Here is an 18,504-nt window from a genome sequence, read left to right as displayed (position 1 = left end):
GCTAAAATCCCATTGATGCTCCCTGTTGCATCTTTGTCCTACCTTTTCTTCCCCTTCTTTCGGAGAAAAACACATGATATTTTAACATTCTCTAAACCTCACGAGCAGGTCATGAGGGCATTGAGAAATAGCTAGAGATGCTCTCCCGTCCCCAAATCCTCACACCCCCCTCAGGACTACCCCTCCCTGCTCACCTTCTTGGCAGCCTCCAGACTAGGGCAGCAGGGAGCTTTCCCCTCTTCCCACTCCTTCAGCATGTGTCTCCTCTGGAATAGCTTCCCTATGGACCAGGACCACTGGTTCAGGGGTTGGGGCAAAGGTTTAAACCTTTCCCCGCTGACTGAGCACCCCCGATGGGCTGCCCGGCTCTTGGATTAAGCTGCAGCACTGGTTTCCCAGCCACCTTTTATGGGTGCTTACCCATCCATGTAAATTCCTGCAGCCCAGCCCTGGAGCAGTGCCAGTATTTGGGAGTCACTTTTGTCAGGGAACTGATTCTCCAAGAAGAAAAGCTGGTAGGAGGATGGGACAGATGTGATTCTGTACATGCAGCTGCCACATCCAAAGGCAGAGGCACTTCAAAATGGGGTCCCCATCTGCAGGGATGTGCTTCCAGCTTCAGGAGGGGTCAGTGAGCTGCTGAGGTTTCACTGACATGCAAGCCAGGGACAAGCAGTTGGGAATGGGGACACACGTCCAGTCACACAGCCTGGATCAGGCGGCTGAGCTGGTAGTGACCATCCAATTGGGGGTAGCCCATGGCTAGTCCCAGGCAGGGGGGAATAGCAGCCCCAGATTCCCAGGAAACAGCCAGCCCAGAGCACCACAAACCCAGCAGTATTTCCAGGTCAGTTCACCTCCATCTCCCTGGAAAAGAAAGTTGCATTCACAATGGAAAGATATCTCTATTTTGTCTCTGATTCCCCTGGTACTAAGGAGTTCCAGGACACAGGTCCCTTTGCTCCAACTGGCCTTTGAGTACTGGGTTTTGGGTTCTGCACCATGGGATGCACTGAAGGCCTCGTGGTACCTGAGCCCTGGCACAGCCAAGGGGTGAGACCATAACATGTCTGTGCTTTGGGCACAGGACACTCCAGGTACAGCAGCCAACATGGCACACCCAAAACTGACCTGCAGAGGAGCAACGTTGGGCAGCCACAGAGCAGGTGACGGAGGATGCCAGATTCAGGGTGAGATGGTCTCACAGCACTGCTCCCTTCAGCGAGTGATGGAGCAGGACAGGACCCTGGCAGAACTTGCCCCACTGGACTGTCCCTCTCCCCCCGACTCATGCAAGCCCTGTGCGAGCCCCCAGCTGATCTCGGCCCCCGTTACACAACCCCCAGCTCAGGCACTGCCCGTGGGGCGCACAGGGCCACACAAAGGGCTTTGCTTAGCAGCTGTGTTTGCTCAGGGCGGCTGATTTTGGGAGCAAAGCCGATGACATGTGGTTGGCCAGGCGACCCGGGAGACTGGTGCTGAGCTTGCAGCTTCCTTTTTTAATAGGTGACTCAGGCGCTCGGTAGCTCACTGGGGTTGGTGGTGGGAGCTGTGAAGGAGTGCCAGCAGCAGAGGTGGTGGACACCAACAGGTGGGTAGCGTTGTTTCTTTATAGGCTAAATAGGTTTAAATAGGAAGCGGAGTGACACAGAGCTGCTGTGTTACTGGTGAGATGGGGTTTTCTCAGGGGAGGGCAGAGGGGGGAGAGGTTTTGTTAGTGATTTGTTTTCCACTTGTTGGGAGCTGACTGTCAGATGTAACATGATTATGGTTCAAGAGACCTGTAATATTCTGTTCAGTAGGAGACAGAGCAGTTGAGTGATTTAAAGGCAATAATTGAAGAGGAAGTGAGTGAACTTGTAAATGAATATTTAAGAATCTTTTTCCCCCCTTGCCTTGCCTTTTCCCCCTGTGTCTAGAAAAATCAGTGAGTACAAAGGAATACAAGGAATTATTTTTCCCCGTTGCAAGTTTCCAGTTCCCACAGCCCTCCTTGCCTTCCCGGGGTGCGACTTATGGGGCAGAGAGGCTGTAAACTGAGCCCGAGCTGCACATGGGTCGGGCATGGGAAGAGCTCAAGAAACCCGACAGCTGCTCCCCATGGACAGTCCTAATATTGCAGCCCCTCATACGAAATGTGCAGATTCATCCGGCGCCAGGCACTGGCACCAAGGACATTTTGCCGACAAACGCCAGCGGGGAGGAGCATTCCCTGTATCCTTCACTTAGGCAGCAGAGCCGTCGGCCGCAGTGCCAGCCGCTGGGCGGGACGGGAGGAGGGGGTTTTCAGGAGCTCTTTCCTTCTATTTTAGCTCACAGGGGATGCTTTAATGCTGGAGGTATCTGGTTTAAAGTCCCTGGGGCTGCTGGTCAATCAGCGCCGCGCAGGATGCATCACTCAGCGCTGGGTCGGATGCCGAATGTGCCAGCGGAGCTCTTTTGCTCAGCGAGGCAGAAATGTGGAGCCCAGCACAGGGTTCAAACTGGGCTTCCCTCTCATACTCAACAAATAACACCCTAAGCCTGGTCTGCATAACAACCTTTGGCTTTGCTTTAGCATCCCCAGCTGGGAAGCTCCCTGATCCCTCCCAGGGGATGCACCTTGCTCACAACTCTGGATGCGTCCTCGGTGCCGCTTGGATGCCGTTATCCACACACACGTGACAGCTCGGCTTTCTCGTTAGCGGAATGAACTGTTATTCTTTGGCTCTTATCTATAATTAGCAATTTGAAGGGTGGCAGCAGCCTGTTTCGTCAGGCAGAGACGCGTGGAGAGACCAGACTTTGTGGAAGCGCGGAGCCAGCCGCCCGCCCGGCGGGTTGGAGCGGCCCCTATCTAAGGCAGGCGGGGTTTGTGAGAAGTGATAAGCAAACGGAGGGCTGTGCACAGCCTGTGCACTGGAAAAAAAAAAAAAAAAAAAAAAAAAAAAAAAAAAAAAAAAAAGAGAGAGAGAGAAGAGAAGGAAAGAAAAAAAGAAAACAAAGGCAGCGATAAGGGAATGGCTTCAACGAAAGCTTTGTATCTAATTATATCTGTCATTAAAACAAGCCCTGTGGCCTTTCATCCACCCAAGCTAACGGATGAAGGACTCAGCAGCACTGACACTGTGCTATTTTCCACTGCAGGGACTGGAAATATTCCTTCAGCTGCACTATTCATTCCTGGCTGGAGGGGTACATTGCTTTTCTTTGTGCAGTATCTCTACCTACAGGCCTATAGGCCAATACAAATTATATCATCTCAGTGGTAATACCTATAGACTGGGGTGGGAGGAGACCAATAAAGATCACCAGCCCAGCTCTAGGACGTGGGGATGCTTTTGCTAAGCACTTTGCACCGAAGTGGTTACGCACAGTAACACTTATGTCAACCTAGGCAGGAGCCCTGCCTTGCCATGGCCCATCTCCTAGAGATAGTTTTCAAGAGAGCCACGGATTTGTGTTCATTTTCCCATCCAGAAAGGCTGCAAATCTCTGCTTGGTTGCCTTTCTGCTTTGAAGCTAACAAGGCTCACTGTCTCCCCACTGCTCTTACTGGGAGGCTTAGCCAAACCTCATCACTGTGTAAGGGAGAAAGCTTCTGCTTGCCAGGCTGATTGGTCCCCTTTTTGCCTTTCCACTAGGTAACTGAGCAATGGAAGAGAAAAGAAAGAGATTCCCAGACAAGATTTTCCAAAGCCCTCCTCAAAGCCTTCTGCAGCCAATTCAGCAAATGCTGCAAGGTCCCTCCTGATGTCCATAGGACAAGGGGGAACAGTTTTAAACTAAAAGAGGAGATATTTAGATTAGATATTAGGAAGAAACTCTTTACTGTGAGGATAGCAAGACACTGGCACGGGATTCCCAGAGAAGTTGTGGATGCCCCATCCCTGGACATGTTCAAGGCCAAGTTGAACAGGGCTCAGAGCAACCTGATCTAGTGGGTGGTATCCCTGCCCCTGGCAGTGGGATTAGAACTAGATGACCTTTAAGGTCCCTTCCAACCCGAATAATTCTAGGATTCTATGATTTCCAGGATACTGTTCATCTCAAAAATCCAGGATCTAGTCAAAATTCGGGGTGTTTTGAGTAAAGTGGGGAAAAGTGATGAAACCAGAGGGTGGTTGCAACCTCTCAGCCTATCTCAAGATGCACCAGGTCTGCACCAGCCTTGCACTGTCTCCACTGGCTGTAGACAGATAGTTCCTTTTGACTTGGTGTTTAAGCTGTGGACAGCAGAAATCAGGGAAAAAGGTGCCATATTTACATGGTGACTTAGCAAAAAAAAAAAAAAAGGGCATTAAGGAAATACCTTCTTCTGTTTCCGCTGACCTTCAGCAGAACTGGGCAGCTAAATGTGTATTGCATCCCACTGCTTCCTCATGTATCCAGCCTTGGTTCATCATCCAAATGCCTGCACATATGCAGGAGCAGCTGGAACAAAGGACAACAGAAATCTAGGGGTTTGGCACCTTCCAGCAGCACACTGGTCAGGGTCTGACAACCCACTGAGGCCCCTCTGCTCTTGTTTTCATGGTTTTTTGGTTTGTGTTTGTGCCCACAGGAACTGGCATTTCATTTGAAGCACCAGCTCCTGGAATCCTGTTAGTGTATGATATTAGCTGTTGTCAATTTAAAATAAAACCAGAGCAAATTTTCTTCAGCATTTACTAGACAAACTTGAAAACCTGAACTTAAAATGCAGAAAAAAAAGAGTCATTGGGTTTGTTATTTACTGATTTTCGTGATTTGAGGACGACATTTGAGGGCAAAGAATGCTGGAATGGCTGCAGTGCTTCTAATGCACACACATTAAAAAGTACATCAGCCCTTTCCTGGCTGTGCAATAGCTGGATTTGTGGAGAGAGAGCCCATTGTTCAAACAGAAAGCATTGCAAATACCACACTAAATCCGAATGCAGCAGTGCAAGCCTGCAGAGAACGGGAGAACCTTCTCGTGTTTTTACAGTGGTAACAGAGACATTACAGCCCTGACTAACCTGGAGAACTGAGGTGCATCACGTAGGAGTAAAGCTCAGTATATGTCTCTGATGGGAGATGGAGATGGCATTACCTAGCAGGGTAATGCAAAAAGAAAGTTCTTAGCTGGAATTTGGGGTTTCTGTGAAAACTGAACCCGTCAGCATTAAATCCATTGATTTTGACCTGAACCTCTCTCTGGGGATGGACACAGCTTTCATCCTCAGTGGGAAGGGAAGCCCCCACTGTTTAGGGGGATGAGGACCAAGGGGGATGGAGTACAATAGGTAGGAATGAGGCACCATGGCCTTGACATCATCCAGAAGTGTGTGACTGCTCCAACCATCCCGTTCCTCTGTGTAGCCCCCAGGAGGTCTGGTTAATAGTTCATCTCCTCCTAGAGTGGCCATTTCTCCATGAACCCAGTAGGGACAACCTCAGCTGTAGTATCTCCATGGGAGACATCTGAACAAAGGTAGGAATGCTGAATATCTTGAGTATCTCAGCAATGCCATGCTGGGCTCCACTGGGGGCCCCATGGGAGCTGGTGCAGCTCAAAATATCAGTTCTCTAAATTAAGAGCAGGGTTTGGTCCTCTGGCTCTGCCAAAGGCTCCCTGCTGCATCCTGGGGCAAGTCTTGTAGCCTCTTCATCTCTCCATTTCCTGAAACAGGCTCCCAGAGAAAAGGTGAAGATAAATGGATATAACTGCCCGAGAGGCACATCCATAGTAGAGTGGTGGGAATTGGCTCAAGTTAAACACATGTAGCTCCTTCACATCCTCTGACTCACTCGTGTTTGGTGATGGCCTTGTCCAGGGATGCAGGAACAGGGGTGGGCTCTGTGCCCCACCAGCAGGATGGTGGCATCAGGTCACTGCAAACGCGTGGCTCTCATCCAGGCTCAAAATCCATTTCAGCCATGAAAAAGGTGGAAATGTCCGTGATTTTTCTCTGAACCAAAAGGGCATGATGTTAAGTTTTGGGGGGCCAGGGCAGGGGCTGCCAGGGGGATTGGTGTGCAGATGGCAGAGCCCGTGGTGAGCGATGCCCAGGCTCCAGGCTGACCCTGCCCTCCCGTCTTTGGCTCGGGGCTCACCACGCACGTCTGTCCCTGTTTCAGATGATCGGACACGGTCATTTTTAGACACATCAGACGACACTATCCACATACTTCACCAAGGACGAGGGAGGTCCTCTGCGCCCTCCGTGAAGGAGCTGTCGGCTCTCTATCTCTCCCAGACAGCTGCCGCTGCTGCTGACGCCGGCAGCCCCGCACAGCCGGTAAGCACCAGCATCCTCCCCCTCCCAAATCACCAGCGGCATCCCAACAATGTCCCGCCCAAGCAAGTGGTTGTAAGAGAGTGAGAGAGAATGTGTGGTGAAGTAAATCTGCAGAAACACAGCGTTTGTTTTTCCAAAAATGAGCATTTTTTTCAATTGTCACTTGAAAATACTGGATGAATGCTATCAGAGGTGCTGATATGTGTGGGATTTATAAGCTGTGTACAAAAACCCACATATTATATACATATTAAATTCACACATACACACACGAAGCACACACACATCTACATCCACTAGCCCATACAGTTTATTCATATATAAGATTTCTGCTTTATTTGCTTGTATGTATTTACACATATTCATGGAGGAAATATTTAGCCCAGAGCAAGACCTACGTCTCCATCCTATCCCCATTCCAGCACACACACATACACATGTCCATATATACCACACTCAGACATAACTGTACAGTGCAACCTCCCGTGTTCCTCTGTTTGTAGTCCTTAGTCTGGAATCCAGGGATTTAATCCCGCACTCCAAGATGATCAGTGGGCCATAGGATAATTCAGGGTTATGAGGCACATTTTCCCCATTTCCCCCGTACCAGTGGTGATCCAGGAGTAACATGGGATGCGATTTCACATCTGGACCACTGCTGCAGGCACGTTCGTGTTCCCCCCTTACTCTCAACCTTTTATGGTGTTCAGAGATGTAGTCTCTCAAGTGTCTATTGGGACTCCCTACTGGACGAGGCCAGACTGAAACAGTTCCAGTTGAAAAGAAGCGAATGGAGACTGCAGCTGAAAAATTACAACTGGTTAGAAGACTAAAAAAAAATAAAATTAATAAAAGATCCAAAACAATGAATTAAGCATTTTGTAATGCAATTACAGATACAGATCAGTCTTGGTTTTTAAAAGTTGAAGTATAAACAAAAATAGAGCCTAAATCAAACTTTCCTAGTTTTGATTTCCTCTAACTCTAAAAAAAATGTGTTTTGGGTTTTATTTGTTGGCTGAGATTTTAGGAAACGTACATTTTTGATCAACCTGGAATAAGATTTTTTTTCTCATCTGTACAGAACTGCCAGTGACCCAAAAAAGAAAACCTGACCTGTAACGGTTTTCAGGTCTCTGTAGTTGATATGCACCTTAATACACATAAATGCATAAAAATACATATACAGATAATGTGTCTTCCTATGCAGTTAAATGTCATTTCTCCACATATCTTTTACAGAGTGCTGTGAAGGACAACTCCATTCACTCTCCCCACAGGCAGAAAAAAAGCAAGGTAGGAAATGTTTAAGATAAGCACCGTTATCTAACCAAATATTTGTGGCCTGTGAGTGTGATTGAAATACCCACACAAGGCAGCAAGGAGCACTTTAATACTGAATATAGCTATCAGCTGCTCAGTCGCCCTTCCCCACGTTCAGAAGTTCTTCACAGATAAAAAAAAAAAAAAACAAACCACCCTTATTTTTAAAAGTGCGTTCAAAGTAAGTTGGCTCATGCGAAAGATTTGCATTTTACACTTGCTGCAGAATATGCTGATTTTCGGTATTCTGAGTGTGGGTTTCTTTTACTAATGTTCAAAACTTATTTTTAGCCAGAACAATCTGCGTGTAACAGAGTGAAATAACACCGCGCACCACTGCTTTGAGCAACAACTAATAATATTCCAGGCATAACTCCACAGACGTAACTGCACAGGCATGCCAAGGGTCAGCAGATCTGTCTACTGAAAGGAAAGCCACCAGGATTACAGTCTCTTTTAGACAATGGTTAAAGGCTTCAGCTACCTTCCCTGTGGACAAACGCCCAGGCAGAGCAGGTTGCAGGTATTCAGTTCAGTGTTTGGTGCCCAGGGTTCCCAGACTAAGGAGAAAAAAATGCAGAAAGGGAGGCTCAAAGGTGGGCTGGACATCCACAGCCCACTCTGTTCACTTCTGTACCAATGCTGCTGTGAATATGAGCTGAGCTCAGACTGAGTTTAAACAGGTCTAACTTCCCTGGCACCCAGCTATGGGTGTTACCCCAACCTCTGATCCTTCAGCCTTGTTTTTTCTCCTAAAGGAATTTGGCCTGCTGATCCCAGCAGTTTGTAGACCTTAGTTAGTCTCATATCTGTACAAGTCTGCAAGTCAGAAGAGCTTTATTTAAGTCTCTAATTGTATAACTGTCCATCTATTCTTGTGTAAATGGTGACATGGGGTACCCCCACGAGTCCAACAGAAGAAATCATTAATCAGATGAACATCCTTTCCCCAGCTCTCCCTCTTGAGCAGTAGGCAACCCATGGTGCTACCAAAAGCTCATCGTGCTACCTCCCTACCCAACATCATCAGCTCAGTTTGACACTTTGGTTCCCTCTCCCCATTTACTTCTTGAGACCTCTTCACAGAAAACTCCTTGACTTTCTCCTGCACCCATATCCTGTGTTCCCAGACTCCCTGCAGGTCCTCACACTACCCCAGACACAGGGGAGCAGGAGGGAGAAGTTAACTTTTAGCTCACTACTCTAAGACAGCCTTTTCCACGTCATTCTTGTGGTCACTCTCTTGGTGGCACAGCCCAAATCGAGCACCTCTGTTATGCTGTAGCTGGACTGAATCCTGGGGACTGTAGACTAACCACCTCACCTGGATTAGAGGCCTTGCCTTGAGCCGTTGCAGTGGAACCAGAGCTAACACCGAGCCTGGAGCGTGTGCAGTGGTGTGATGTTTTGGAGTGCTGTGTGCTACTGAACCAAAGGTACGGAGCTTAGTAGGTGCACGGAATTCCCTTGTTGGCTTTTCCCTTTGCCGTTCTCACCATTAACGGCCGTGGGGTTGGTGGGACAGAAACTGTTCTGACGTTTGAAACTGTTTCCCCAAAGATGTCAGAAGCTCAGAAATCATCTAAAGCAGCCACCAAGAAAATGGAAGACGACTTGCCTCCCCCTCCCACCGTGAGCTCAGTCCAGGTCATCGCTCCAGGGAGTCAGGATCTCAACCCACTCCCTGTGCCTCCTCCAAAACAAGCCTTCTCCAAGTTCTACCAGCAGCGCCAAGTGAACGAGCTAAAGAGGCTCTACAGACACATGCATCCCGAGCTCAGGAAGAACTTGGAAGAAGCTGTGACTGAGGACCTGGCAGAAATGCTTAATACCGAAGACCCCAATGCACAGGCCTCTGTGAACCTGGATAAAGTTCTCCCAGGAGAGGTTCAGTCCATGCGCTGGATTTTTGAGAACTGGGCACTCGACTCCATTGGGGACCACCAAGCCACCAAGAAGCTGGCAGAAGAAGAGATCATTCCTGGTGGGGATGTGAAAAGTACTTCCCTGAGGTTTGAAAGCCAGTCAATTAATGGATACAGCCTGTCAGCATCACCCAAGGTGTCAGAAACAGACCTTGCCAGAGGAGACGTTCGTACTGCCCGATGGCTCTTTGAAACCCAACCACTGGACACATTAAACAAACTGTATTCAGATGAAACTGAGGTGCAGGAGGCAGTTCTCAAGGAGCCTGTCCAGGGAGGTGATGTGCAAGGGGCCAAACAGCTCTTTGAAGCACAGTCCTTGGATGCTATAGGACGCTGCTCCTCAGTGGAGGAGAAGAGCATCCTACAACTCAAGTCAGAAATCCAGGAGCTAAAAGGCGATGTTAAGAAGACTGTCAGGCTCTTCCAAACAGAGCCCCTTTGTGCCATCAGAGACAAAACTGGGACTATCCATGAAATCAAGTCCGTCTGCCGAGAAGAAATTCAGAGCAATGCAGTCAGAACGGCTCGCTGGCTGTTTGAGACTCAGCCCCTGGACACCATCAACAAGGACACTTCCAAAGTGCAGATAATCCGTGGGATTTCGCTGGAAGAAATTGGAAGGCCAGATGTCAGTGGAGCAAGGTGGATATTTGAAACCCAACCCCTGGATGCCATCAGAGAAATCACAGTGGAAGAACAGGACTTCAAGGCTTCTACAGATTTTGTCACAGGGGCAGATGTCACTAAGCAGAGATTGCTCTTTGAGACCCAGACTCTTGACTCCCTGAAAGGAGAAGCTTCAGAAAGTGTTGTAGCCAAAGAACAAGTCGTTGGAGGTGATGTGAAATCCACACTCTGGCTATTTGAGACGCAGCCAATGGAAACACTGAGAGACAATTTTGAGGTGGGACGCTTAAAGAAAGTAGAGCTTTCAGCAGAGGAGAAGGGAGATGTGAAGCAAAGAAAACACGTCTTCGAGACCTGTCCCCTTGGTAGCATCTCCAAGGCATTTGAGGAAGAAATTCCAGCCACCAGCGTGGAAGAGGTAGTAAAAGGGGATGTGAAGTCTTTCAAGACCTTGTTTGAGACTCTCCCTTTAGACAGCATTAAACAGGCTGATGCTGAGCCCATCACCAAAGAAGAGGAGGAGAAGATTCCAGCTGGCAATGTCAAAGCCAACCAAATCCTGTTTGAGACAACACCTCTGTATGCCATCAAGGATAGCTTTGGCAATTTCCATGAAGTCACCTCTGTAAGCAGAGAGCAGATCATCAGCGGGGATGTCAAGAACTACAAGTGGATGTTTGAAACCAGGCCCCTGGACCAGTTTGATGAAAGCATCAAGAAAGTGGATATAATACGGGGGATCACAAAGCAAGAGATGGTGGCTGGTGATGTCAGAACAGCCAAGTGGCTCTTTGAAACTCAGCCTATGGATGTCATTCATCACAAAGCCATGGAAGGAGAGGAGCACCCCTCAGTGAAGCGTGAAATCTCCCAGAGGGGGGATGTGAAGACCTGCCGGTGGCTTTTTGAGACCCAGCCAATGCACACCCTGTACGAGAAGGCTGAAAAGAAGCAGGAGGAGGACGGCAGCGTGCCCCAAGCTGATGTGAAGTCATACACATGGATGTTTGAGACTCAGCCCCTGGACTCCCTGAAAGGCCAGGAGGAGCAGTATCTGCAAGTCAGTAAGGCGTACAGTCAGGAGGAGTTACAGGGAGTTGATGTCAAAACTGTCCGGCACCTATTTGAGACTGAGCCCTTGGGCAGCAGCACTGTCGGTGAAGCTGACAGGAAAAAGACCATGCGGTATTCCAGCCGAGTGGAGATACAGTCTGGGGAAGTGTCCAGAGTGAAGGAGTTCTTTGAAGCTAAACCCTTGGATACAGCCACCAAACCAAAATCCCGGAAAGATGCTGGGACAATCGAAGCCGGATCCGTGCACAAGTTCACATGGCTCTTTGAGAACTACCCCATGGATACCCTGAAGGACAACTCTGAGGGCATCCAGGAAATCCCTCCAGAAAAGGATATCAAGGGGGGAGATGTTGGAGGCAAAAGGTTCGTATTTGAGACTTATTCCCTTGACCAAATCCATGACGAAGTGGACGAGACAGAGCTCCAGAAGATCCAGAAAGACACCATGAGCAAAGCAAATGTCAAGTCCTGCACGATGCTCTTCGAAAGCCAACCCTTATATGCTATCCAGGACAAAGAGGGGGGATACCACGAGGTCACCTCAGTGAAGAAAGAAGAAATCATGAAAGGTGATGTGAAAGGTGCCCGGTGGTTGTTTGAAACTAAGCCCCTGGATCAGATCAAGAAGGAAGAAGAGGTGTTTGTGATCAGGGCTGTCACCCAAGAGGACATCAAGAAAGGAGATGTCCAGGCTGCCCGGTGGAGGTTTGAGACAGAGCCTCTTGACTCCTTCTCAGTGGGAAAGTTGTCTGTGCCCAGAACTGTAGATGATGTGCAGAGGGGAGATGTTCAGTCCAACAAGCAGCTCTTTGAGTCCCAGCAGGTGGGCCAGAAGAAGTACGTGAGGATGGTCAGTGTCAGTGACGTTCAGCGGGGTGACGTGAGGACATCCACTTGGCTTTTCGAGAACCACCCTGTGGATTCCCTGTACGGGGATGCGGAGAGAAGCTCATCCATGAGCACAGTGCAGAGAGAGGACAGCCAGAAGGGGGACGTGAAACGCTGCACCTGGTTGTTTGAAACCCAGCCAATGGACACGCTTAAGGACACAGAGGAGGTGACGGCCAACGCTGGGGCCCAGGAAGCAATCCCTCGTGCAGATGTGAAGAGCACAACGTGGCTCTTCGAGAGCACGCCCTTGGATAAATTCAGTGCTTCTGAAGGCAGCATAGAAATAGAACTGAAAGAAAGAACCATGAAGGAGACTTTAGAGACTCTCTGCACTTGCCAGGCGATCCAGCATGATGGGATCCTCATTGAAGCCAATGATATGGAGAGTGTGAAGATGGTGAAGTATCAGCTCAGCAGCCCCGGTGCTCCAGAGATCCTGAAGGAGGAGGTTGTGGGAGGCCATTTGCAGAGGATTATGCTGCAGCTCCTGCACAGGACCAACATGGAAGCACAGAGTGTGCTGGTGGAGGAGGACAGAGATGGCAAGATCAAAGTAAGCCCATTGCAGCTGCTGGACCAGAGTGAAGCTGTTAAAGGCAAAGAGGACTTCAGTGGAGATGTAACCAAGGCTTTACAGGGCCTCCTAAGTCAAGATGCTTCCATCAAAAAGGGAATGGTCTTACAAGAGACAAAGTCGGGATCAGTGAAGATGACTCTCTACTCCCTCCTGTTCCATTCTATCCAGCAGAAAGTCGTCAAGGGGGATGTGAAGTCAACGATTGGGAACCTGTTGGCTTCTTCTCAGGAGCAGAAAGCAGCAGCAACCATCAAACGGGAGGACAACGAGAAGGGAAATGTCCAACTTTTTGCGAGCTGCATTGAGAAGGGAGATCTCAGCTATCTGAAGAATCTGCAGCAGGAGTCAGAGATACAATCCCTCATCAATGCCCAAGCAGAGCAGGGGGAAGACGAGAGTGTCCCACGGGTTGTGCAGGGGGCTAACATACGTATCTTACCAAATAAAGAACAAATAGGGAAAGTAATTGCAGAAGGTGAGCCAGGGACTATGGAGGGAGCAAAAAAGGGATTTGTATGTGAAAGCACAGGCAGAGAGGGTGTGTTAGAGAGAGGGGCTGTGCATGCAGCAGGTGTGACAGGCACCACAGTGCAGTGTCTTGGGAAGCCCCTGCCCACAGTGGTGGGAAAGGAAGAAATTCTGTCCGGAGGTCTTAAAGTGACTACAAAGTCAATCCAAAGGGTGGCTGATGCCAGCAAGAAGGCAGAGAAAGGAGAAGCCACCACTGCCCAGTTGAAGGAGCCCAAAACTATGACGCAAGGCACATTTCCAACCCAAGTGACATCTCAGGGGGCAGAAGTGGATGGGAAACAGCAGAGTGTGGTGAGTGGGGGACCAAGCCAGATTCAGACAGAAGAAAAGGCCCTTGGGAGCGATCTCCAGGCTGCAATGCAAAGCCTGAGGCTGGCAACAGCAGAAGCAAAAAACATTCAACACCATGTCCAGAGCAAGTTCCAGAGGAACAGGGAGGAGGTCCACACAGCCTGCAGGCAGCAGACAGTCAGCACGCAGGGAACAATGACCCTTCAATCAACCATGCACCAACAGGACTCTTCATCCACCAAGCAGGAGAGCAGCAGCACTGCCACCAGGACCACCACCACCAGAGTCCAGGAGGCATCCAAGACCCACACAAGCGTGTCTCAGAAGAGCATAGCATCACACAAAAAGGTCAGTGCTTCTGAGGAAGTACAGGCAGGACAACTATTGAGCCAGGAAATGCAAGTTGTGCCTAGTAGAGATTTTAGCATTAAGGATGGCCTTTATACTGCCACACCCGTGAAAACCTATATAAACCCTTGTGTTGAGTCTGATTACAAAGAGCAATCAGTGCAAGAAGAAAGAGATGTTGTTGTCAGAGGGGATGTACAGACAGCTATCAGAGCACTGCAAAGTGCCGCCACAGAACAGCGCCTGGTAGAAAAGGAGGATGTTGTCCGAGGTAATTTAAAAGCCACACTTCAGTCGCTGGAAAAGTCTAACGTTAATGTCTCCAGAGGGGACTTTAAAGCTGCTATGATATACAGAAATGCAGGGCAGTCCTATTCTGTGTGTAAAAAGAAAAATGAGACTCAAGTCGCTAGTAACCAGACTGCTGTAGTGGCTTCAGGGTCGCAGGCTGATAATGACTTTCCTCCTCCTCCCCCAGTTGCTGTGATGAAAGCAGAACATTGCCCACCCTCAACTAAAGCAGCAAGAGAAGGTGCCCTTCCATTAACAACCAGCAAAGATGAAGTCCAAGGATGTTCTGCACCACTCCAGACCCCTCTTCCTGCCCTCCCTTCTCTGTCCTGCAAACCCAGTGATCAGAGTCCTGCAGAGAAGCCCAGGACTCCTCCAAAACCAGAAATTACTGGCCCACACAGGAAAAAACCTGTTCCCCCTCCAAAACCTGAGCACTTCTCACACGAGGCACATTCTGCCTCTGCAAGTAACAGCACAAGCAGATCAACCAAACCCATCCCTCCACCCCTGCCTCCAAAACCTCTAGGCTTGAAGGAAATCATCAGGCCAAAGACTCCCGCCATGGAGCTGGGATCAAGCTGCGTAGAAGTTCATGAACAATCAGGCTATGAGGAGGTTCAGGCAAAATCCTACAATTTGGAGACATCTGTGAAGAAGACTGTCACAGTTCAGGGTACAAACACTGAGAGAAAGGTACCAAAGTACTCTGCCAAAACCCCTCTTCAAATAGCAGAAGAAAGGTACAAGGCCAACAAAGCAGGACAAGGAAAGGTGGAATCAGACAGCGCTAAGACTTCAAAACCAATAAAAAATGGAGTGGCTAGTCTTGAAGTCAAGCAGGGAATGGTGAGTGGGAAAGCTGCTGCTCCAAGGAGATGCCCAGGTGAGGTGGCTCAGAGGCACACAGAGCTGTGCCGAGATGAGAACGGGTGCTCTTCACTATCGCCTCCCACCTGTCCTGGTAGAGCACAGACAAATAATATGCCAGGACAAACTGAGCCAAGAACCTCCCCTGTGGGCCACACCACTCCTCCAAAGAGAGATGACACTGCACAAAGCGCCTCATCCAAGGTGGAAAGGGAAAGTGTAACTAATTCTTATGGATTGTGGGATAGTCAGAGAGTCGTGCAGCAGGTGCATGAGAGGAGGCAAATGTCTCATTCAATGTCCTTCCATCAGCAGTCAATGAACTCCTTTGAGGAGCAACATCAGGAGACCAGTGGGCAACTGAAATGTCTTGATGGGGAGGCAGAGACACCTGCCCAGGAGAAGCCAGTGGTTGTTATGAGAGAAAAAAAAACGAGAGAAACGGAAGATGAGCGTAGGAAGAGGCTGTCAGTACACAAAGAGGAGATCATGAAAGGCAATGTCAAGGAAGCTATGGAGATCTTTGAGAACCTCAGGAGACAGGAGCAGCTGCAAGAAATCTTGACTCGAGTGAGGGAGTTTGAGGAGGAGACAAGCAAAGTGGATGTGAAAGCTCTGAAGAGCTTCTTCGAGAAGGTCCCTGAGTGGGTTGTTCGTCAGAAGGCCCACCAGGCCAAGCAAAAGGACAAGGCTGAGGCACTGGAAAAGGAGGACACTGACAGTGTCTCCTCAATGGAGCTGGTTTTTGAGGACCTGGAACGAGCAAGCGCTGAGATTATGCACCTGAAGGAACAGACACTTGCCCGGATCCAGGACATTGAGGAGGCCATCAAGAAAGCTATTTATTCTGTTTCTAGTCTCAAGTCTGAGTCAGACATTGCAGGGTTGTCAGGGTTGTTCAAGGAGTCTCTGGGGAGCACCCAAAGCTCTGTGAGCAGTAGCAATATCCGTAAAATCAGTATTGTCTCAAGCAAAGCCAAACAGGAGGAAGTCACACTGGAGACGGGGGAAGCAGCATCTGTGGAAAGTGCAAAGGTGGCAGAAAAGACTGAGGCAGCCAAGGCAGAGCTGGGGGTCCCCCGCCTCGTTCAGTCTCGTGTCAGCTCTCCCTCCTCACCTTCCTACATCACCATCGAGTCTGCTGCCAGGAAACCAGCAGAATCACCCAGGACAGCACATTCCCCCCAGGATGTCCCTTCGCCGGACTGTCTTGACTCTCCAGGAAAGAGGGGTGCTTTTGCTCATAACAGCTTTAGCTCCATTACCCATCCATCAGCTGGGTCTACTGGGCATGACACAAAACCCTTAGAAAAGAGACCAGACCCCCTCCAAACAAAAGCTGGGCTGAGCTCAATGAAACAGCACACCCTTGGCAATGCCAACCATCCGACCAGTGACAAAGAGAAGGGCTCCCTGGACACCTCCAAAGACAGCTGCCACTGTGGGAAGAAAGGAAGTTTTTCGGAATACTGCTCCCTGAATGTCTCCAGCCCACAAAATCCACGGAGGCAGAAAAGCATCCTGGAGCTGCAGACGGGGCCCGATGGGTCCAAGCTCTACGGAGCCACCCGGACTGTCATGGAGCAGTACGAGGAAATGGACCAGTTTGGAAACAAAATCATCACTTCGTCCACCACCGTCACCAAACAGTCTGAGACACAAACATCTTCCACGTGCGATGTGGTGGCTCATCCCCAGTATGAGGTCTCGGCCTCACCCATGTTTCGGAGGTACTTGAAGAGCCCAGGTGAAAACTTCCACACCAACGGGAGTTTCCAGGAGCCAGGAGTGGTCTTTGTCACCTTTGGCAACTCCAAGCCAAAGAAGTAGGAGATTCTGGAGAGCAAGAGAAGACTCTTTGAGACAAAAGAGAAGGGCCACGATAAACATTTCTCCTCTTTCAGCTACATCACACACAGGGATTCACCTACACCCTAGGGACTTCTCAGGGTCGTCGTCTTGGTGTTCGCATACAGACAGGACTAATGCAGTCTGCCTTGACACTGGAGGAGAACAGCCCTCACCTGGCCAACCCAAGAGACTTGGTGCTGCACCACAACCCAGAGTCCTGGCACTCTTAGAAGCACAAGGGAAAAATCCATCCATGGGGCACCTTAGGGCATCTTCCCCCTGAACGTTTGGAGGGGGGCAGCTCGTGGTGTTGTCTCGGGATTCTCTGAACTGCTGCAGAAGGAAGGATAGGTAGGATCAGCTAAAGAACCAACCAATCTGGTCCCTGGCAAACAAACACCTTTCTTTCTAAGAAGGGCATCCTACACACACATATATATACACAAGCTCATATTGATGGGTGGGTTTGATAAGTTTTCTCTTAGCCATTAAGAAAAGAAAAGAAAGAAAAGGAAAAAAAAAAAAGTCTTGAATTGCTGTCACTATTGGTTTTGGGGGAGGTGTTTATCAGTTTATTTTTCAGTTCCTGGAAAGTGTTTGATGCTACTGGAAATTGTCAAGCCAAGACCTACAGCTATTATCAATGCCATTCCCCCAAAGAAAGATGCTATGAAAGATTCTCTGCTTGAGTCAGAATGGTTACTGCTTTCCTTTGTTTTTTTCTAGAATTGTAATTTATTATTCAACATATACAAACCCCTTATTTTAGATTTTCCATGCTTTCCTACATGTTTACTGTTTAAATTCACTTTGAGACTTTGTAAAGCAATTTTCTTATTATTATGACTTTGTTTTGTACATTCTCAACTGAAGATTTTAGATATTTTGTGGCTTTTTTTTTTTTTTAACTTCTATTGCTGCGTTCTGAAGGTAAACATTACCTCTAAAAATACTTTGGTCTGGTTGGGTTTCTTTTGTTCGGTGCCTGTTTCCATTCAAAGTACCTAGAAACCATTTCTCAATGGGCCAGTTGAGTCACATGTTGAGAGAGCTCCAAATCACTGGAGGGATTTGGTCTACATCTGCTTTGCAGTGTGGGTGGATTATCAGCCCTGCAGCAAGGAGTGTTCATACTCTTGTTTAAAAAAATAATTGAGTCCGGGGCAATATGGACACCCCAGTCCAGGACTCTGTGTAGGTGGGTGGAGACTGGGTAGGATCTATACACCAGGAAAGGTCTGGACACTTGTCTGTACCCATTTTCCCCAAGTGAGAAGGCAGCAGAGGTTGGAGAAGGCTCCATAAGCCTTAAGAGGGGGGCAGCTGATGAACCAGGTTTTACCCATTGCTGCGCCTCAGCTCACATCACACTGAGTTTGGGGGTAAGGCAAGTGAGCAAGGAGTTTGTTCCAGCTGTGGGGGAATGTGGGGAGCCTACAGAGGGACTGCTGGGTTTCTCAGGGAGCTGTGTCCTACAGCCTGGCTCAGACTCAGACTGACAACCCCTGGATCTGACTGTAGAAATTTTAGTTGATCTATGGCAAGTCACCTCATTTCAGAGTGCATCAATTTATATTTCTGAGATTGGGACAGTAACTTCTTTCAAAAAAAAACCCCATCAGTTAGTTGTTATGGTTAATGTTTGCCTTTTTCCTCTGAG

At 48.8% G+C, this 18,504-nt stretch overlaps 2 protein-coding genes across 3 annotated transcripts in view; both read left to right on the top strand.

Moving 5' to 3' along the window:
* LOC113994413 overlaps nt 1–18,504 on the top strand; it is a 46,054-nt gene that overhangs the window by 16,074 nt on the left and 11,476 nt on the right. For both annotated transcript variants that reach the window (XM_039380756.1, XM_039380757.1), the window contains exons 6-7: nt 6,082–6,242; nt 7,485–7,538. In XM_039380756.1, coding sequence (XP_039236690.1) covers nt 6,082–6,242; nt 7,485–7,538 — 215 coding nt within the window. The remainder of the gene's footprint in view (nt 1–6,081; nt 6,243–7,484; nt 7,539–18,504) is intronic.
* XIRP1 (xin actin binding repeat containing 1) lies at nt 9,126–16,989 on the top strand. The gene has a single exon (XM_027733425.2). The coding sequence runs from the start codon at nt 9,126–9,128 to the stop codon at nt 16,821–16,823; it is 7,698 nt and encodes a 2,565-aa protein (XP_027589226.1). The 3' UTR covers nt 16,824–16,989.

The sequence above is a fragment of the Pipra filicauda genome, unplaced genomic scaffold (genome assembly GCF_003945595.2).
Source record: "Pipra filicauda isolate LSUMZ 115617 unplaced genomic scaffold, ASM394559v2 scaffold1_size10287979_pilon, whole genome shotgun sequence".
NCBI classification, from domain to species: Eukaryota; Metazoa; Chordata; class Aves; order Passeriformes; family Pipridae; genus Pipra; species Pipra filicauda.
This window is presented reverse-complemented; position numbering and strand designations above follow the sequence as displayed.